General features: G+C 52.9%; 1 protein-coding gene across 28 annotated transcripts; it reads left to right on the forward strand.

Moving 5' to 3' along the window:
- The first annotated feature begins 16 nt into the window (after positions 1 to 16).
- Positions 17 to 19,808, forward strand: Ankrd24 (ankyrin repeat domain 24). 28 transcript variants are annotated; one of them, XM_006514093.4, is made up of 23 exons: positions 17 to 836; positions 936 to 1,121; positions 1,745 to 1,944; positions 6,863 to 6,949; positions 7,061 to 7,191; positions 7,266 to 7,354; positions 7,884 to 7,948; positions 8,565 to 8,622; positions 10,265 to 10,335; positions 10,467 to 10,573; positions 10,757 to 10,944; positions 11,503 to 11,540; positions 12,052 to 12,132; positions 12,224 to 12,331; positions 12,964 to 13,008; positions 13,088 to 13,186; positions 14,172 to 14,244; positions 14,497 to 14,615; positions 14,713 to 16,089; positions 17,172 to 17,339; positions 18,501 to 18,629; positions 18,989 to 19,054; positions 19,296 to 19,806. In XM_006514093.4, the coding sequence occupies exons 3-23, from the start codon at positions 1,909 to 1,911 to the stop codon at positions 19,371 to 19,373; spliced, it is 3,213 nt and encodes a 1,070-aa protein (XP_006514156.1). In that variant the 5' UTR covers positions 17 to 836; positions 936 to 1,121; positions 1,745 to 1,908; the 3' UTR covers positions 19,374 to 19,806. The 28 variants fall into 28 exon arrangements, with proteins under 28 accessions (XP_006514156.1, XP_006514159.1, XP_006514157.1 ...); XM_006514096.4 differs by lacking the exon at positions 6,863 to 6,949; XM_006514094.4 differs by lacking the exon at positions 936 to 1,121.
- Positions 19,809 to 21,231: the final 1,423 nt, after the last annotated feature.

Here is a 21,231-nt window from a genome sequence, read left to right on the forward strand (position 1 = left end):
AAAAGTGATGAGGCCACTCACAGGAGTCGAGGCAGGGGGATTGCGAGTCCCAGACCAACTCCCTGTTTCAAAAGAGACAACATCAGCAAAACCCAGAAATGAAACCAAACAAAGCAAAACAAAAATCCACAGTTCTCAGTGTGTAGAGCCCTGCCCGGAGTGCTTATAGCACTGGCAGGAGGGGACAGAAAGTTCGAAGCCACGCTAGGCTACATGATACCCTAACCTTTGTGACTGTCATCCAGGGTCTGCCTGACTCTGGCTACAGGAGAGAATGAATGGAAAACTGGGGTTCTTGGGCAGAGGAAAGACCTCTGGGCCCCCTGCCAACATTTCCTGGGTTAGTTTCTGGAGTGCACCTCCCGGAATATCACAGAGCATAGGGTTAGGTCCACAGAACTGGGCGAGTTCCACGTGTTACCCAGAGGTGCCCAGAGATGCAAGGAGAGAGGTGAAGAGCCCTGCTTCCGTGGCCATCTAGAGATGGGAGGCACTATCTGACCATTCTGCCTGTTGGTAATCAACAGACACAGGAGCCATGTGATGGGTCAATGGCAGCATATAACAACCGAAGCCTCCTGATCCCCGTGGAGACCCCAAGAAAGGCTTCGAGGAGGCAGGAGCACACAAGGAGGTGGGAGAGGCCGTCCTTGGGGCTGCCCATCTGAGCAAGCTGGCTAACAGCAGCTTGTCTCCTCCCTTGGCTCATCCGTCCCCCGCTCCCCCACCCCAACCTGATCGGGTGTCACCTCTACTCTGCTGCTGGTGGCTCGCAGCTGGAGCGGGTAACCAGAGAGGCTGCTTGGACGCTGGGTTCCGGTCTGGAGTCGCCTGAGGTAGGGGGATGTGGGTGAGGGAGGCCAGGGAAGTCTGGGTGCTGGTGAGGGGTGCTACCTGCAACAGTATGAACACACGCATCTGCACACTTGTGACAGGTGCACACATCCCACGCGGGAGCCAAGGCCCAGGCCCAGTGCGCAGCGTCACCTGTGCTGTGTCACCTCTTCAGAAGGCAAACCCTTAAATCCACAGGCCTTCCCTGCCACCTTGCCGTGGCGATTTCCTTCAGACTGGTAGCATGTGGACAACTCTTTTGGGTGTTTTGTCACCCACCCTTGGTGGTAGGTGTGGGGTGAAAGTGAACCTGATTAGTAGAGGAGGTGGGATCAGTGAATGGATGGATGGATGGGTAGATGGGTGGGTGGATGGGTGAGTGGGTAGATGGGTGGGTGGATGGGTGGGTGGATGGGTGAGTGGGTAGGTGGGTGGGTGGATGGGTGAGTGGGTAGATGGGTGGGTGGATGGGTGGGTGGGTAGATGGGTGGGTGGATGGATGGATGGATGGGTGGGTGGATGGGTAGATGGATGGGTGGGTGGAACTGCCCTAAATAGTGACAGTTTTGACCAGACTTTCTTGCAAAACACTGACTTTCCAGTGTGTCTCCCCCTGTAGCTCCATTACATATGAACCCAGGTTAGAGGTACAGGAGGAGACCCAGCTTGGGAGAACTTGGAAGCTCCGTTTGGGGAGGTAGATAGTTCTGTGTGGGAGAGAGGCGATTTTGTGAATAGAAATTTCACAGAGAAGAGTGTTTGTGTGGTGGGGAGTTTATGGCATCAATGATTGCACAAACTCCAGGTTGCAGCCTGTGTGAGCTGCTGAACTAGTGCTGCTGGTTGTGATGCACGCTCAGCCCCACTTCAGGGGACTGCCTGGACAAGGAGGAATTATCTCTGTTTACAGTTGAGGACAGTTCCTTCAGAGGGTGCAAGTAGCCTGAACTTGGACACACAGCAGATTTGCCCAGGCTGTGTTGTGAGGACAGTGTGGCTGACCACCCCAGCATCCTGTCCCTCACCCGACCCACGCCTTGTCCAGAAACAAGACGAGAGCCCCTAGCAGGTGTGATGAAGACCCTCCGGGCACGATTCAAGAAAACAGAGGTGAGTCTTCAGGCTTGGAGGACTGCTCAGTCCTCCCTGCTGTGGCTCAGAACCCACCAGTCCTTTAGGCTCCACCTGATCCCCTATCCGCTGTTCCCCCAGCTGCTGCAGCAGGTCAGCTACTCCAGCAGGTCAGCTGCTCCAGCAGGTCCCTGGTTCAGTTTTCTGGATCAAATGCTGATTGCCCACGTAGGTTCACTGAGTCCCACTCATGGTTCAGTTCTGCTCACCCACCCCCCACTCAGGGTCTCAGTGGTTACTGGGGCAACCCTTCCTCCTTTGCACATGCTGGCAAGGTGTCACCGAGATACCCCCAAACTCTTCCTGCCCCCGTTTTCATTTTCATCGTCGTCCGAATTTAGTGATTCCTGAGGGATTCCCAAGTGCTCTGCTCTGTGAGCCCTGGTCTTTTGCTCACTATGATTCTTCAAGGAATGAACTTATGTGCATTTGAGAGAGGAAGGATGGCTCAGAGAGGTGGTAGAAGCTCCTCAAAGCCACACAGCAGGGAAGCGATATGCCTGTCTCCATTAGAAGATGGAGATAGGTATCAATGGGTGTGACCTGCAGGGGGAATGGGGAGGGAAGGGCTGGGAGGGGGGGGAGGAAGCAAGAGATCCAGAGAGCCAGAGAGAGCAAGGGAGAGCATGAGAGAGAGAGAGAGAGAGAGAGAGAGAGAGAGAGAGAGAGAGAGAACTGTTGCTTTCCTAGACAGTAAAGCTAGACTAGTTGGAAACCAAGTCATTGCACATGCTGAAGAATGGGCTGGCAAAATGGCTCAGCGGGGCCAGGTGTGGTGGCGCACGCTTTTAATCCCAGCACTTGAGAGGCAGAGGCAGGCAAATTTCTGAGTTTAAGGCCAGCCTGGCCTACAGAGTGAGTTCCAGGACAGCCAAGGCTACACAGAGAAACCCTGTCTCGAAAAACAAAACAAACAAACAAAAAAAAATCAAGATGGCTCAGCAGGGAAGGGTACTTGCAGCTGAACTCTGGTCCTCTGTGATAGCAGCCATTGATCTAACTGCTAAGCCATCTCTCCTGAGTTTGATTCTCAGAGCCCACATGGTGGAGGGAGAAAAATGACCCCACAAGGTTGTCCTCTGACCTCTGCCTCCATGCATGTGTGCATGTACACACCTAAATGCAACTTTAAAAAAACTCTTTAAAAAAAAAAGATTTATTTACACGGTAGCTGTCTTCAGACACACCAGAAAAGGTTATCGGGTCCCATTACAGATGGTTGTGAGCCACCCTGTGGCTGCTGGGAGTTGAACTCAGGATTCTGGAAGAGCAACCAGTGCACTTAACTGCTGAGCCGTCTCTGCAGTCCCTATAAATGCAATTTTTAAGTTAAGGAAAAATAGTTTTTGAAAGCTTAATCAGGCCAGCTGTGATAGCTAAAGCCTTTAATCCTAGCAGAGGCAGCTGGATCTCCGAGTTCTAGGCCAGCCTGGTCTACAGAGTGAGTTTCAGGATAGCCAGGGCTACTATACAGGGAAACCCTCTGTGGAAAAAACACTCACCTACTTAAAAAGCTGAATTATTTCAAAATCTTGCAGCCTACCCACCCTTGGCAAGAGACACTTAGCTTGGAATGTGGGTGTATTTTGGTGGGGCTTCGAAGAAGGGGCAGCAACAGAGTAGGGAGGGGTGGGTCCCTGGTGCTGGACCAGCCTGGGCAGCAGATGGGAGGCCTGGTCGGCCCCTCCCCGCCGGGAACCTGTCTGCCACCCTCACCCTTCTCTGGTTTCCCCATAGCAGCCAGGGTGAAGCTTGGCTTTTGTCTCTGCAGCCCCTAGGGAAGAAAGTGAACACTCATGGCTGCCTGGAGGCCCCTTGGTGCCCTGGGCCTCTGGGTCCTCTCCTGCTGTGGCCAAGTGCCAGGCTGCAGCCCTGCAGATGTTAGCTCAGGCTGAGCTCATTCCCAAGGTGTCCTCAAGGTTCCAGCAGGGGCTCAGTGGGCTCTGGGCCCCAGATTCTCTTGTGTGGAATGGGGACTACTTTATCTGGGGCACCCTTGCTGACATTCTGACCTTATTGGAGGAAAATCCCTCCAGGCAGTGATGGAGGCTTATACAGTTTTGGAAGTGGGAACCCTGGCTGGCCTTGAATCACAGTCTTTCCTCTTCAGTCTCCTAGTATTGCGATCATGGGTTGTACAGTCACATCGGGCTCAAAGCATTCTTTCTCCCTTTTTTGTTTGTTTGTTCTGTGTAGCCCTGGCTCTCATAGAACTTGCTCTGTAGACCAGGCTGCCCTCAAAGTCACAGAGATCTGTCTGCCTCTGCCTCTCAAGTCCTGGATTAAAGGTGAGAGCCACTGTGTCTGGCTCAGTATTCTCTCTCTCTCTCTTTAAAGGTGGCACATGTGTGTGTGTGCGCGGGTGTGTGTACATGTATGTAGATATGTATGTGTGTATGTATATGTGTGTCTCTATATATGTGCCTATATACATGTGCATATATGCATATGTATATATATGTATCTATATGTGTATATATTTATATATACATGTGTATATATGTACACATATTCTAGGACTCTCTGCAGAGAGGGACACACCAGTATCTAGAGTGTTATGGGACACAGAGGCAGGAGTTGCTTATTGTTTATTAGGGAGACCATATCTCCACCTGTGCAAGGCAATTTCATGAACGACTCACTTCTCCCCAAGTTCTGCCTCTCTGGGATTCTCATCCCACAGCTCCTGTCGTGTGTCCCTGCCTGCTGCTCCGTCTCCAAGACAGCTTCTACAGTGCCAACTTACATGCACAGAAGCCAGAGAGCTAGAAAGTCATTCCGCAGTCACTTGATAAATGTAGAACAGAAGAGTCTCAGGCTGTGGCCCAGGGATATTTTGTGGGTCCTGCATAGAGGGCTCTAATTTCAGGCAAGGCAGACAAGTGCCCACACACCTTAGAGCCAGAAACGGGGGTTGCAACCCCCACTTCCAGTTGATCTAAAGATTCCTCTGACCCAGCCTGGAAGCTGTGCACAGGTCCAGATGCATGTGCCTGAAGAATGAAATGCAGTTCTTATTGTGTACTCATGGTGTACCAGGCCTGTTGTGCAGGGCGGTGCGTTCTGCTCAGCCTCTGCACGGCCCTCCGGAGCTGTGTCTGGAAAGTCTATGTGAAACCCCATTGCACATATGAGGAGGGCGGAGGCTCCAACAGGTGAGGTCTAGGTCAGTCCCATAGGTGGATAATGGCGAGGCAGACCTGGGATTCAAGTTTGGAGTGAGACTTGAGAGCTACTGGAGCGAAGTAAATAATGAAAGAGTAGATGGGTGGACAGGTAGGTTGGAGGAGTGAATGGGTGAGAGGATGTGTGCGTGAATGAAGGGATGAGTAAGCCAATGCATTTGCCCATGAAAAGACGTTAGTAAATGGGTGGTGAGGAAATTAATGAGCGAATGGGTGAATGAAAACATTAGCAAAGTGCGAATAATGACTGTTGGAGAGAGTGAATGTGTGAAACGATGGATGAACGAATGAATGAATGAAAAGATAGGCATAAATGTATGAATGAATGAAGACTGGAAGGTGATGGCTGAATGAATGATGTCCATCATTGTAAGTAAGGTGAGCTGGAGGTGAGGAGTTAGCGGGCTGACACCCGATAGGGACCATCATGGAGTTGCGGGGCGGAGCCTTTTCAGCGGGATGGAGCGTGTCGGTGCAGGAGTGGGGTGGTGGGGAAGAGAGCACTATATAGCAGCGGGCGAGCGGGCCTGGGGAAAATGGGAGTAACCTGGAACTTAGAACGGATGTGAGCGGGCCCTGAGCTTTCGTGGAAGAGGTGGGAGGGGCCTGAAATCTAGGGGGAAGCTGGGCGGGCTCTGTGCCTGAGCCTGGTGAGGAAGGGTGCTGAGTCTGGAGAAGAGGTGTGCCACAGGAGGAGGGCAGAGCCCCGTGTCTGAGGAGGTAGGCGTGGTCTGATCTGGCCCCGCCCTCCTGCGGTTCGCCATGAAGCAGCTGTGCCTGTGTGCTGCTGCCTCCTTCGCGGTAGGCGTTTGGGTCCCTCTGCGCCTTCCCCTCTTTCCTAGAAAGAAGTTCGGCAGAGGGCGGGGCGCCTGTAGAGCCTGGGCGGGAAGTGGAGGGCGGTGTTGAGGGCAGGCGTGTCTGTGCAGGCGTGGGGTCAGCAGGCCGTTGCGGGATGCAGGTCTTGGAGGACACTGTGGACAGTGAGTGACTCAGGAACTGTCCATGTTCCTGGGCAGTGAGTTTAAAAACATTAGCGGCTGCAGTTCTGCTGGCCAGGCCTTGATGCTACCTGGGGGCGATGGTCTTGGCTGAGCAGCTGTGAAGGACGGAGCGAGGTTCTGGGCGCTGGAGGATAGTTTGGAAAAGGCCAGTCATCCCAGCATTCGGAGGCTAAGGCAGGGGATCTTTAATTTTAGTTACACCCAGTCTCAAAAAAACTAAGACAGTAAAATAATTGTGAACGAGGAGCTTGGCACCACCAAGCCCTGGCTTCCATGCCCAGCACTACATAAACCAGGTGTGATGTTCCACACCTGTCACCCCAGCCTCGAGGACTGGGAGGCAGGAAGTTCAGGAATTCAAGGTCATCCTGACTCCCAGGGAGTTTGACAGCAGCCTAGGCTACTTGAGGCCCTGACTCAAAAAACAAAAACAAAGCTGGATCATTGAAATCCTCGCACTTTGGGAGATTTCTGTGACTTTCAGGCTACCCTGGTCTACATAAGAGACATGCTATTTAAAAAAAAAAAAAAAAAAAAAAAAAGTTGTACCCTGTCTTTCAAAACTGGCTTTGGATTAAGGCACACACAGGTGGTTTGAGGAGGATTGATATCTGGAAGCTGCCCTGGTGGTGGGCCTGGATCACACGCTGGGGGGTGCAGGTTTCAGAGACACTGTCTGAGGCCCCCAGCCCAGGACCACCTATCCCACAGCTCCGGCTCAGCCCCACCGACCTCAGCTCCTGCCCACCCTGTGGCCGGTGCCCTATCCCAAAACCCGCAGCCAGAGGCAGGCGCCAGGCAAGTGCTCAGGGGTGGGTGGGGAGAGCCCGGAGCAACTGCCCCTGTTCCTTGGTGGGGAAAGGACATCGACCCACTCAGTCCCTCGCACCTCTGGGTGTGCCACCGCAGGGCCAAGACTGGGGCAAAAGTGACCAGCGACTGCTCCAGGCAGTGGAGAACAACGATGTGGCCAGAGTGGCCTCGTTGATCGCCCACAAGGGGCTGGTGCCTACAAAACTGGACCCCGAGGGCAAGTCTGCGTGAGTGTCCAAGCCCTGGGGCTGGGGTGGCTTTGGACATTCTTCTGGGGTTGACCCCTGACTCGTGCCTCTAGGTTCCACTTAGCAGCCATGAGGGGTGCGGCGGGGTGTCTGGAAGTGATGCTGGCTCAAGGTGCCGATGTCATGAGCACGGATGGAGCAGGTACTTATGGAAGGACCGTCCCTGGGTGGATGGCAGGGCTGCATCAGCTGTGCAGAGCAGGGACCACAGGTCCAACTGTGGAAGCTCACTGTCCACAGTGGGAGCTCACTGTCCACAGTGGGGCTGTAGCTCAGTAGGTAGGACATTCACCAAACATGAGGGAAATCCTAAGGTCTGTCCTCTGAACTGCTGGCGCACACCTGCCATCCCAGCACTTGTGTGGAAGTACGAGGATCGGGAGTTCAAGGCGATCCTCAGCTACATATGAACTGGAGACCAACCTGGGCTATATGAGAACCTGTTAAAAATAAAAGTAAAAGACCCCTTTGATCGCCGCACCAGATGGCAGAGAGATCCTGTGAGTTTTAGGATTTTTAAATTATTTCAAAAACAAAGATAGCAAATGAATATAGCAATAAAAAGCCCTCTGGGAACAGCACAGTTTTAAGAAGTAGCTGAGTTTGGACATTCAGGCTTGGGAGGCAGCTGAGAATACCTGGAGGACACGCCTCTTCTCTTCTCCCCTCAGGTTACAATGCCCTTCACCTGGCAGCCAAGTACGGGCACCCAGAGTGTCTGAAGCAACTCTTGGAGGTCCTGATGTCCATTCCCTGTCTATACTGAATTCCAGCTATTTCTCCAAACCCCAGCTGCTCCTGGTCCCCAGCCCTGCCTTGCCCCTTTGTTACAGCCATCAAAGTAGGGCTATCCGGAGGGCTGGAACATGGGTTCTCAGCAGAGGAAGATGGTAGAGGGGAGAAAAAGAGCCTGAGGGGCTGGAGAGATATAATGAATCTGCCAGGCACGGTGGCACACGCCTTTAATCCCAGCAATTGGGAGGTAGAGGCAGGCGGATTTTTGAGTTCGAGGCCAGCCTGGTCTACAAAGCCCAGGACAGCCAGGGCTATACAGAGAAACCCTGTCTCGAAAAACAAAAACAAAACAAAACAAAACATAATGAATCTGTGGGTCTCATTTGCCTCAAGCTTGATCTTTGTTCCCTGGGACGCACATGGAAGGAAAGAGCAACCTCCCACAGGTTATCCTCCACTCTCAGCAGTGTGCCCTGCCATATGTGAGCATGCACACACAGAAAGAAGGCCATAGAGAGTTACAGGAAAGACCCTGAGATAAAGCAGGGAGCAGGGGAGGGCAGGAGAAATCAGTCACTCCGGAAACAGAGATGACATCACCTGTCACTCCTTCCCAGGCTTCCTGCGTGGTGGACATCGAGGACAGCAGTGGGTGGACAGCCCTTCACCATGCAGGTAGGTGCAGCTAGATTCTCCCGAATTCAAGGAAGGCCCTCTACCAACGAGCTACATCCACAGCCCTCACTAGGGAACTCTAGGTGGGGCTCCTCCCTGACCACGCCCCCAGCCCCTCAGACCACGCCCCCCAGCCCCTCACTGGGATTCTAACAGGGACTCTACCCTGACCACGCCCTTAGTTTTTAAAGAATCTGTGTTCATGTGTCCCTGCGTGTGGCCTGTGGAAGTCAAAGACAATCTTAAGGTGTCATCATCAGGTACCCTCCACACCCTCTGAGACAGGGTCTCTCTCTGAAACTGGTCTTCACGATTAAAGCTAGGTTGGCTGACCAGTGAACCTTGGATCCCCCTGCCTCTGCCTTCCTGGTGCTGGGGTCACAGACATGCACTCCCATACCTGACTTATGTGAGTTTTGGGAATAAGGCGCAGGTCCTCAGACTTCCTAGCCCTCTCAGTATGTTGACATAGAGTCTCTCTCTGTAGCCTAGGCTTAACCTTGAAGTCAGGGTTCTACTGCCTCCGCCTCTGGGTTTTTGGGTGACAGATGTGGGCCACTGTCCCTATCTGCTTTGCTTCTTTTGACCTGAATGCAGTCCCCAACAGAACCAGGCCCTTTTGCCCATTGCACAAAGAAGTTAGGCACATGTACTAGTGGGGGAACCCTATTCCTTGGACCCCAAAGCCTAGTCCCTGGGTGTACAAAGTGGGGTGCCTAGAACCCTAATTCCCTCCAGGGTCTCCTGGGTGCCTTGATTGCAGATAGGTCCTCCAGCACACCCCTCAAACCCAGACTCCATCCTCAGAGCAATTAAGGACTTACTGGAGCCAGTGAGCACAGGGTCCAGGTTAGAGCCACCTGTCCCCAGGGACGGCACACTTGAATTTACTTTAGGGGTAAGGTAATTAGCCACTAATTCCCCAGTCAGAGTGGCACCACCAGGTGGTGTCGATGCCAATAGGGGATATCTTAACAATTAAGTTGCATTTATTCATTTATTGTGAGGTTAGGGACATCCTTGTCATGGTGCTTGTGTGACAGTCAGAAGGTGACTTTTAGGAGTTGTTTGTCTCTCCACCGGCTGGCTCCTGGATGTTGAACTCAGGTCACTTGGCAGCAAGCACTTTTACCAACTGAGCCATCTTTGAGACCCATTTTTTAATAAGTTGTTTTTATTTGATTTTACATTTTTGTGAAAAAATATTTTAAAAATGTGTATGAGTGTGGTTTGGTTGCATGCATGGCTGTGTTCCATATAAGTGCCTGGTACCATCAGAGGCCAAAAAGGGGTGTCAGATCCCTGGAACTTTTACATACATGAGCTGCCATGTGGGTGTTGGGAATTGAAACTGAGTCCTCTGTGGGAGTAGCCAGTGCTCTGTTGAGCCATCATTCCAGCTCTGAGGTTTTAGTTGAGGTATGGTCTCAATCTGTAGCCCAGGCTGGCCCCTAACTTGCAGCCATCTTCCATCCTGGGCCTTCCAGCTGCTGGGATGACAAATGTTAACTGCTATAATGTATAGTGAGTTCTAGGCCAGCCTAGGTTACAGACTAAGACACTGTCTCAGCAATAAAATTATAGTGTTCTTGGCAGGCAGCTGTCTCTCCCACCTACTCTTCTTTTTTCTTGTCTGTCCCAGCGGCTGGTGGTTGTCTGTCCTGCTCAAAGCTGCTCTGTTCCTTTAAGGCACACATGAACCCCCGGGACCGGGTGAGCTGCTGGGGTCTCATTGGGTGGGAGGTACAGTGTTATCCTTATGATAGATGCTCACCATGGGCAACACCCCAGGCATCATCTGCAAAGCACGGGTGAGACTCATGCCATTTCATCCTCTCTACCAGTCGGGTGCCACACCCCTCATCATAGCGGCTCAGATGTGTCACACAGATCTGTGCCGCCTCCTCCTACAGCAGGGGGCTGCCACAAATGACCAGGACCTGCAAGGCAGGTGAGCACTTCCCCTCTAGACCTTTCCATCATATGCTGCATGATTTGGGGCAAATATCTTGACCTCTTTAAGCTGGTGACCTAGTCACCTCTTCCTCCCTTCTCTTCCTGGCCTGGGTACAAAGACAGTTGTATGGTGTTGGGGACAAGCCTCTGTCCCCTCAGCAGCTCCTTTATCCCACAGGACAGCCTTGATGCTGGCATGTGAGGGGGGCAGCCCTGAGACTGTTGAAGTACTCCTGCAGGGTGGAGCCCAGTTGAGCATCACTGATGCACTGGGCCAGGATGCCACTCACTACGGAGCCCTGACTGGAGACAAACTCATCTTGCAGCTTCTACACGAGTCTGCACGGCGCTCTTCACCTCCCAGTGGTATGCAAGCCCTACCCTTGCTCTCCTAGGCAGTTTCTGGCCATCTCCTTATATGTTACTGATAGTTTCGAGGTACTCCAGTCTGCTGTCATGAACATTTTCATGCTTCTTAACTCAGGGCAGTTTCAAGAAGCCTCAGTGGTCTGAGGATCCACTGTGATTTTCTGGGTCATCCTTAGTATAGAGACTCTGCCTTTCCTAAGAGGTGGCACCCCACCCACCCACTCCAACCTGGAGCTCCAGTGCCCTGAGTCTCTGAGAGATTAAAGGTTCTCCCCACCCAGGACTCTACCCATAGGTCTCTCTACCTTACTGTCCCTTATTCAGAGGCTGGACTTTGTGGTGCCTGACTAGGAGACCAGAGCAGTTAGATCTGAGTTTGTGGTTAGCCTGAGGTACAGAGCGAGACTCACAGTATGAACAAAAGAAGCACTAATGCTTTGGAAGCTTTGAGAGCCTGTGGAATACCTTGGGTTGGCCAGTGACCTTTCTGAGAACTGAGAACTGTGTGCTGAGAACTGGGAACTGTGTGCCCGACTGTTTCCCCTCTCTCCCCAGCCTCTCTAGAGGAGGACTCCGGAGAGGCCTCATCCCAGGTAGGAATCCGGAATCCGTGAACGTCCCCAGTGCTATGCACCACTCACTGTCCCCTGACCTACAGGAAGAGACAGACCTCTATGTACAGAGTTCTGTCATGGCCCCTATCCAGGATCTGTCCCTGCTCAGTGGCAGTGACACGAACACCAGCAGTCCTGCACACTAGGGACAGTGGATCTGGGACAGGTGACTGAGGACTGGGGTTGCTAAGGGCTGCTTCAGGCAGAGCAAGAGCGGGCCTGGCCACTTTCCACATTCCTGCCCTGGGTCTGCTGTGTCTCAGGCTTCATGGAGAATAGAAAATGACATAGAAGCCGACAGAGCCAGGGAAAGTATAAAGTACCAACAGCGAACCGTACGATCTAGAGTAAGTGGGAAGACACGGGGTCCTTCACAGTATGGAGGAGGCAGGGGAGCTGAGGCTGCTGACAGCAGCGGGTGGTCACATTGTATCCCCGAAGTGGATCCTGGCCCTGTACCCATGTGCTACACCCCCTCTGCCCATACCAGAACTCAGTGTCAAGCCATGAGAAACAAGGAGCCCCCAAGAAGAGGAAGGCACCCCAGCCTCCAGCCAGCACACCAGTTCCTGTAAGAGTTGGGGGGAGCCTGTGGCAAGGTGGGATTCTGCTAGCTCTAGAGACTTTACCTAAAGTGGTGTCCCCTGATGGGGAGGGGACAGGACGATCGGGATGCTTATGAGGAGATTGTACGCCTGAGACAAGAGAGAGGCCGGCTCCTGCAAAAGATCAGGGGCCTGGAACAGCACAAGGAACGGAGGAGGAAGGAGGTTAGGAGGCTGCAGCCCTGCAGTCTGGAGCAATTCCCTGGGATATCATACCACCTACCTTCCTATCCTTCCTTCACCCTTTCTTCCCCACTGTCCCTTTGCTCCTGACATGCAGCCCCCTCACTGGCCTTTCAACAATGCAGGCTCTGTTCAGCCCTAGGGCCTTTGCCCATGGTGTCTGCAGTACAGAATTGCTGTCTCTCCAGCTGTCCCCAAGGCTCCCTTTCTCCAACATCTCCCCTGCCACCATATTTGAAATTGTATGCTTCTTTCATTTCACCAGAGCACTCTACCACTCAAAGGCATGCTCGTGAGGGCAGGCTTGCCCATAAGGGCAGGCTCAGGTGAAAGTGCTGAGCTCAGAGTGGATGAATACTGGATGAGGAGTGGCCCACGGTGAGGAATGAGTGAACGCATGCATGCATGAATGAATGAATGGCCCTGCACAGGATCTGCTACACAGCAGGCAATGTACCTAAGCGCCCTGGGTGAAAGAACAGAATGGGGTCTGACAGTGTGAAGGATCGGTCAGAGTGGCACATAGTAGGTGCTCAGTGTACATGGAAAAAAGCCATGGCTACCAGACACTAGGTGGTAGGTGGCTGTCCAGTCCCAACCACTTCTACCTGCAGCCCCTGGAGGCGGAGGCCAGCTCAGTGCACAGCCTGGAGAGACAGGTAGGTGAGGAGGGCACAGCCAGTGTTTGGGAGGGTCCAGTGTCCTGAAGTCCTCAAGTGCTGACCTAGGCCTCTGTAGGTGCAGGAGCTGCAACAGATGCTGGCGGAGAAGCAGGAGGAGAAGGAGAGCCTGGGCCGGGAGGTGGAGAGCCTGCAGAGCCGTCTGTCCCTGCTGGAGGTGGGTGGGGCTTGGGAGTGCAGAGCCACAGAAGGAAGGTCCCTAGGGATTAGGGCGTTGCCTTAGGGGCAGGGCAAGAGGCTGGGTGGGGTGGAGCTTGGAATGGCCAAAGAGATGTAAGGAAAAGCAGGGAGTGAATGTGGAAAGAGGCTTTCATCAAAGTGTGTCCTGCCAGTGTTGGGAGGGGTAAGGGGTGGGGTCCCAGCATGGGTGAGGAGTGTGGTAGAGTGTGGCCAACTCTGACATGCCAGAACTTCACCTATGCACCATGGTGCATCCATAATGTCCCAGCCACACATGACTTCCATAAAAATCACACACTTATCAAGACTTCTGCAAACACACGCACCCATGCAAAGATTCTAGCCCCTCTGACACACACATCACAATCACACGTGCCCCAAACATATAAATATACCAGTCACACACAGGCCACAGCCCTCACACAGACACAGACACCCACACACTGCTCAGAGTGTGCAATTAGAGTTGGTGATATAGACCAGTCAATAAAGAGGTTGCTGCCAACCCTACTGACCTGAGTCCACTCCCCACATGACAGAAGGAGAGAACCAATTCTTCTGACTGCTGACTTGTACTGTGGCGTGTGTGCACATCCTGCAGGCACACACAGAATAAGTGTGATAAAATGTCCCTCCAAGCACACCATGGCACAGACATACACAGAGATGAGCATGTATTTGGGGATGTGCTGGGATTCAAGCCCAGAGCCAGACTCTGGCCAGAACATCCCTCAGTGATGAGTGCTTGCCTAGCATGTGTGAAGGCCCTGGTCCATACCTGCATCTCACTAGAAGGTGGAAGGGCCATTTGGGTGCTCAGCAGACACAGACACAGCCAGTTTGGAGCTGACCCCCAATCCCGCTGTTGTGTGGATATATGGACATTGTCAGTTTGGGAGGACCTAAAGTCTCTTGTCAGTAAGGAGCAGGGTCTGAAGGTCTACTTTGTGCTGGACTCCTAGAATGAGAGAGAAAACACAAGCTATGATGTAGCTACCCTGCAGGATGAGGAGGGTGAGATGCCTGACTTCCCAGGTGAGATCTGCCCCTCCACACACACACACACACCCTCCCTGCTGCCTACCCGGGATTCTGAGGGGTGGATGGCCATGTGGACACAAAACCACGACCATGGCCTTCCATGGAGGAGGCACATGATGCCAGAAGGGCACAGACACTATGATCCCCACCTGCCTGAGGCAATGCACCTCCCCACTGAGCAGTTCCTGACTGTCCCTCATGGCATGTGTCCCCAGCCTGACTCTGTGCTGTTCTCAACCTTGTCAGGAGCTGATGCACTGATGCCAAAGAACCAGAGTCCATCAGCAGAGGAAATAGTTGCTTCCCTACAGGAGCAGGTGGCTCAGCTCACCAGGCAGAACCAGGAGCTGCTGGAAAAGGTCCAGGTGGGGAAACTGAGGCAGTGGACATCTCTGCAGACCTCGGGGTGGGCAGGGAACATGGTGAGCCCACCTCTTAGCCTGCCTGCCTCCCCACCCCCAGATCCTTGAGGAGTTTGAAAAGGATGAGGCGCAGATGGCAGAAGAAAGTCAGGCCGAGGTCGTCCCCCTGGTCTTGTATGAATCCTTACGGGCAGAGCTTGAGCAGCTTCGGAGGCAATACACAGAGGCCATGCATTCGCAGCAGCAGCAGCAGGAGGGGGAGCCACCCAGGGCTCAAGAAGGAGAAGAGACAGCATACCAGGAAATCAAGGATAAGGGAATCACTATCCAGAATGGACCCAGCGTCCCAGACCTCAACGGCACCACATATGCAGAAACCAAAGCAAATGGAATGGAACTCCAAGCAGGAGGCTCCAAGGGTGTCTGGAATACTGAAGCAGGGGTTTCAGAAGCAGCACCCATAGAACCCGAGGCTGCAGGTTCAGAGGCCACGGGGAAAGACAGACTGGCAGCCAAGGAAATGGACACTAGTGCTACTATGGCTGAGGCCCTAAATGTGAAAGCTCTAGGTGACAATGCCGAAAGTGAGCCAGTGGCTGCCGAAGATACAGGAGGAAAAGAGAATCCAGGAATGAAAGCTGATGAGGTGGATGTGTTGGCACAGGCAGGGCTCACAGGTACAGTGATTAGAAACATGGAGGCCATCGGAGTGCGGGATACAGGAATTCAGGCCACAGGATTAGAGGCTAAGGCAGTGAAGACCACTGGAGTGCAGGCCACAGTGGCGGAGGTCATAGGAGTGAAGGTCACAGGAGTGCAGACCACAGCGATAGAAGCTATAGGAGTCAAGGACACCACCCAGGTGGCCACAGGAGCGCAGGCCGATTGCTGGCAGGCCACGGAGGCAGACTGCACCGGAGCGCAGGACACAGCTATGGAGCCCACGGGGGCACAGGCCACTGTGACAGAGACTACGGAAGCCGAGACCAGCGGCACGGAGGACCCTTGCGCTGCGATCCTGCACCCGGGGGCGGCGGCGGCGGCGCTGCAGGCCGAGCTGGAGACCCGGATCCGCGGTCTGGAGGAGGCGCTACGCAGAAGGGAGCGGGAGGCTGCGGCCGAGTTAGAGGCTGCTCGGGGCCGTTTTGCAGAGGCTGAGGAGGCGGCGCGGGGGCGGAGCCGCGAGCTAGAGGCGCTTCGGGAATTGCTGGCCACGGCCACGGCTACCGGCGAGCGCGCACGCACAGAGGCCGCCGAGTTGCGCCAAGCGCTAGCTGCCTCCGAGGCTCGGGTCGCCGAACTCAGCTCTACCGTGGACGCCGCTCGCGAGGAGCTGGAGCGCATGCGCGGGGCCTCGGTTCCTGCGGACGAGCACGAGCACGCGCTGAGCGCCCTGCGCGACCACGTGACCCGGCTGCAGGCGCAGCTGGCGGACCTGGCGCGCAGGCACGAGAAGACTAGCGCAGAGGTCTTCCAGGTGAGCGCCTGCGCCAGGCTGTCCTTTCAGAGGATTTCCGCGTGGGCCTGGGCGTCTGCGTGAATGTCTATCACATATACGCAGTACTCCGGAGGCCAGAAGAGGGCGTCCGATTTACTGGATGTTGGAGTTACAGACATGAGCCACCGCGTGGGTGTTGGGAACTGAACCCTGGTCTTCTGCAAGAGCAGTGATCTAACCCCCTTTGCTATTTCTCCAGCCCATAGTATTTCTATTTAGTTTTAATTTATTATTTTCTATGTGGTGCACACACATGGCATGGTGGGAAAGTCAGATGGCAGCCTGTGGGACACAGTCCTCTCTTTCTCATGTGGATCCTGAGCACCAACCAAGGCTATTAGGCTTAGCTGCAAGCACCTTTACCCTGAGCCATTCCCGAGCCCCCTGGTCTGTGTGTGTGTGTGTGTGTGTGTGTGTGTGTGTGTGTGTGTGTGTTTTGTTTTGTTTTTATAGCAGAGACTTGTGTGGTTGAGGCTGATTTTGAAAGCCTGATCCTTTAGCGTCTACCTCCCAATTAGAGGGATGATAGGTGTAGCATCAGTAGGACCTGTTTACACAGAGGTGCATGTTGGGCCAGCTCTCTACCCACTGAGTCCCATCTGAGTTGAAAATTTTGTTTTTGCCAACTATATTGTGTGCCCATAGCTTCACAGTGAGGCCCTGTCTCAACAAAACAAAACAAAAAAAGCGAACAAACTTCCTTAGAAGGGATTGTGTGTGTGTGTGAGACAGTTTTCGTTCTTGCTTTGGCCTTGAAGTCACAGTGTAGCTTTGGAACTCCTGATCCTCCTGCCTCAGCTTCCCGAGTATCTGGGTCACAGGCTTGCACCACAAATGAGGCCACCAGGGCACAAAGAGGCCTAACCAGCTGTCCAGGGACAAACAGCCAGTAGCCAGTGGCTCTTGGCAGGACCGGGATGTTACCAGGGTCGGGTGGGAATCAGAACCTTCCTTGAGGTGGAATGGTATCAGTTCAGCATGGAAGGGTGGGAAGAGCCGAAGGATCCAAGCCACTTTGGGGTCTAAATGTCCCGAGAGTCACGCATGGGCTTGGGCCACAGGTGCAGCGTGAGGCATTGTTTATGAAGAGCGAGAGGCACGCAGCCGAGGCCCAGCTGGCCACGGCCGAGCAGCAGCTCCGGGGGCTTCGTACAGAGGCCGAGAGGGCGCGCCAGGCCCAGAGCCGTGCCCAGGAGGCCCTGGACAAAGCCAAGGAGAAGGACAAGAAGGTGGGTTCCCTCCTTGCTCACTGTTGGTGTCCACTAACCCGAGATTACACAAAACTGAAGAACCTCCCAGCCAGCAAGGGCTTGAGAATTTAGCCCATTTCTCACATGTGAAACTGAGTCCCAGAGAAGGAAGAAAGTCTCAGCAGATTCACTTTTGGTGTTGATATGCAATGGTAACCATGGTAACAGATATCCAGCCTGTAACGTGTTCTCTAATTATCCCCATTTGAAGTAATATGCACAGAGAGGTGATACCACTCCGACAAGGTTACATGGCCACGAAATGGGTCATAAGCTGGGATTTGAACCCATTTACATATTTAAAAATGTTTAAAATGACACATATTTATTTATGTTGGACTTGGAGCATGCATGTGTGGTCAGAGGACAACTTGCCTGAATCCATATTGTGCAAGCATGTGGGTCCCAGGGATTAAACTCAGGTAGAGAGACAGGCTTGGCAGCACGTGTCTTTACCCCTGAGCTGTATCATTGGCCCCCAATTGTATCTTTTTGTGTATGCCCCTTGTGTGCATGTGCATGCGTGGAAGTCACAGGTCAATGTTGGGCATCCCATAAAATGAGATAAAAATCCTAAGTTGGCTTTATGGGTTGCTGGGTCTGGCCAGGCAGCCCCAGGCCCTGTTTTTTTTTCCAAGGTGTGCCAACACAGGCCTTAAGATAAGGGGATGCAGGGTGTTTTCTATGAAGAACCAAACCAAAACAAAAAACTGTATTTATTGACCTGGAGGCTCCATAATGTCTGGTCCCTGTTTGCTGTGAACAGACATGGCTGTGTAACAATAAAACTTTATTAATAAGTGTCATATGTGATTTGGAATCCCTTCAGTGGTCACAAAATAGATCTTTCTTTGGATTTCTTTTTCTCCAGATATTTAAAAATATGAGGAACATTTTAAGCCCTGGGCTGTATAAATACAGAGTTTTTTGGAATGTTCTCACAGCATTCGGAATTCTCCTCAAATGAGGGGATTCCTGGACTGTGTTCTGGCAAGCACCAGTGTGGTCAGAGGCTGAGTCAGCTCAGCTCCTGGCTCGAATCAGTGACCCTGTGCCAGGCTGCCCAGGAAAGGTGCCAGAGGTTCCTGGTCCCTGCCTGGCTCGGCATGTTCACTCACAGGGTCCCCTCCCTTTTGCCAGATCACAGACCTGTCCAAAGAAGTCTTTACACTGAAGGAGGCTCTGAAGGTGCAGCAGTCCACCCCAGCCAGCTCCAAGGAGGAGGAGGCTCTGCGCGGCCAGGTGACAGCCCTGCAGCAGCAGATACAGGTACTGGCTCTGTATATGGGGCAGGGGTGATGGGAGCCATAGACAGAGCAATCGGGGTAGAGGTGGGGGTGGCTGGCAGGGTACAGGCTGGGCAGGGGACCTCAGACACTTCCCGAGGCAGTCACTAGCAGCCACTGGACATGGGGTTTTGACTCTGTGGGCGTGTCTCCCTCTAGATGGGCTTCCCTCCCTTTCCATTCCAAGCCCCCTTCTCTCCTTCCCTTCCCTCCTGTTCCCTTCCTCCTTCTCCACCTCTCTTTTGTGGCAGGGTCTCAGGTAGACCAGGCTGACCTCAAATTCACAATGTACACAAGGATGACCTTGTACCTCTGATATCCCCATCTCCCGTGTGTCCACAGGAGGAGGCCCGGGAGCATGGCGCTGTGGTGGCTTTATACCGCACCCATCTCCTGTATGCCATTCAGGTGAGTCCTCTGCCTCCTGACTCCAGTCCAGCTTTATTGATCCCCTGACACTACCTGGGCCTCGGTTTCTCCTTCTGTTCAGAGCCAGCCTCATGGTTTCTGGGAACATCCCTGTGCACTGACTTATTTCTTGGGGGCATTGATACCCTGGGTTTGAATAGACAGATTTGCAAGGGAAAGGGTAGCATCTACCAGAAGCATCAGGGTGTGACTCTGCCTCTGTCATCTCCCACCTCACCAGGGACAGATGGATGAGGATGTACAGTGCATTTTGAGCCAGATTCTGCAGATGCAGCGGCTTCAGGCTCAGGGTCGCTGAGGACACAGCTCAACTGTTCAGTCTCCATCCTTCACCTCTACAAGCAGAAGCCACAGACACCATCTTCCCCAGCTCCCAGGGGATGAACAAGATTCAACACTCAATGGGAGACCAGCCTGGGGCCTTATCGATGGTGGCCAGCTGACCACCCCACACTCCCTATAGTCTGTTCCTCTGATTCCCAGCACTCCCCATTTGATATATTGGGAACCCTGATATGCCACCTACATCACAACCCCCACTCAGGAGGACAAGCTTGGTGTGTGTATGTGTGTGTGTAAAAGGGCGGGGGGTGGGGTGGGGCAGGAATACCCAGTGTGACACACTGGGTAAGGGCAGCTATGGGGCAGGGGACTCAGGACACAGTTTGATCTTCTGGTTCCATAACACGACTATGGCAATAAATGTAAGTGCAATGTAATATTTAAAGAAACCAAGTCGCAAGAGTTGTGTCTCTCTCGGGTGGAAATACACCTAGGAAGGGGTGGGAGTGTGGTCAGCAGTGGAACCCTGTGACCACTCTAGAGGTGGTGGGGTCTGGGATGATGGAGTTGATAATCGAGGCAGACTAAAATCTCATGCAATAGGCATCTTTATTCAAAGTCTCAGACAGTGTATGCTCTCAGGTTTACGAAAGGTTGCATGAGGACAGGCAGGGCTACAACGAAACCCAACCTTGGAAAAACTGAGACAGAGAGAGAGAGAGGGAGAGGGAGAGGGAGAGGGAGAGAGAGAGAGAGAGAGGAGAGAAACATGTTTTCCCTAGAAGCAAAACAGTTTCTTTGAATAACAGCAGCAAGTCATGTAATCTGAAGTAAATGCCAGGAGGAGCATGAACACACTGAGGCCGCAAGACTCTTGTCTTGTTTCTGAGTGTTCCCACAGCATTCGGGAATCTCCTTAAATGACTGGATGCATGGACTGTGTTCTGACAAGCAGGAGCCTGCTCAGCTTACACAAGACCTATGACGCCAAACTAATTTTCTTATTTTCTCTTTCTCTTTCTTTTGTCCTTCCTTCCTTCCTTCCTTCCTTCCTTCCTTCCTTCCTTCCTTCCTTCCTTCCTTCTCTCTCTCTCTCTCTCTCTCTCTCTCTCTCTCTCTCTCTCTCCCCCTCTCTCTCTCTTTCTCTGAGACAGGATTTCTCTGTGTGGCCCTGGCTATCCTGGAACTCACTCTGGATTCAAAGTTACAGAGGTCCTTCTGCCTCTGCTTCCTAAGTGCTGGGATTAAAGGTGTTCAAAACCATCAACTGCCAATGCCAACCTTTTTTTTTTTTATTTTTGGTCATCTTTCCATCCCAGATTATCACCCTGGAACCTCCCCTTTGGGACCTTAATTTTGGATGTTTTTGGTCTCAGACCAAGCTGGTTTAAACTTTTGATGCCCTGCTTCCACCTCCCAAAAGGTGGCATGAAAGGCCATTGCCATCACAGAAGGCTGGGCAAGTGTTAATATTTGGCCAACAGTATACAACTGAGAGAGATGTGAGAAATCTTAATTGTGCCTGAATAAAATTGAGGATGCCTGGTGAATATCAATTGGGTGGCTTAAATTTGACCTGAATGGGTTGGGCGTCATTCAGCTGTGAGCAGAGGGACCACACAGTGCACATAGAGTAACGATCTCTGTGTACTAGACACCCTATGACTACCCGAAGAAGTGCCTACTGTGTGCAGGAAAAGTGCAGGGACGACTTTGCAATAGGGTGCAGGTTCTATGGTCTGTGCCTGGGGTGGAGCCCAGGGTTGGGAACCACCGTGTTGAGTCCCTGAGGGCTACTCTGTCCCTAAGGAAGATGCTCCTGTCACTCAGGCCTCATTAGCCAATCAGAGTCTCGAGGCAGCTGAGTGGAGGCG

This window comes from Mus musculus, chromosome 10 (assembly GCF_000001635.26).
Source record: "Mus musculus strain C57BL/6J chromosome 10, GRCm38.p6 C57BL/6J".
NCBI lineage: Eukaryota > Metazoa > Chordata > Mammalia > Rodentia > Muridae > Mus > Mus musculus.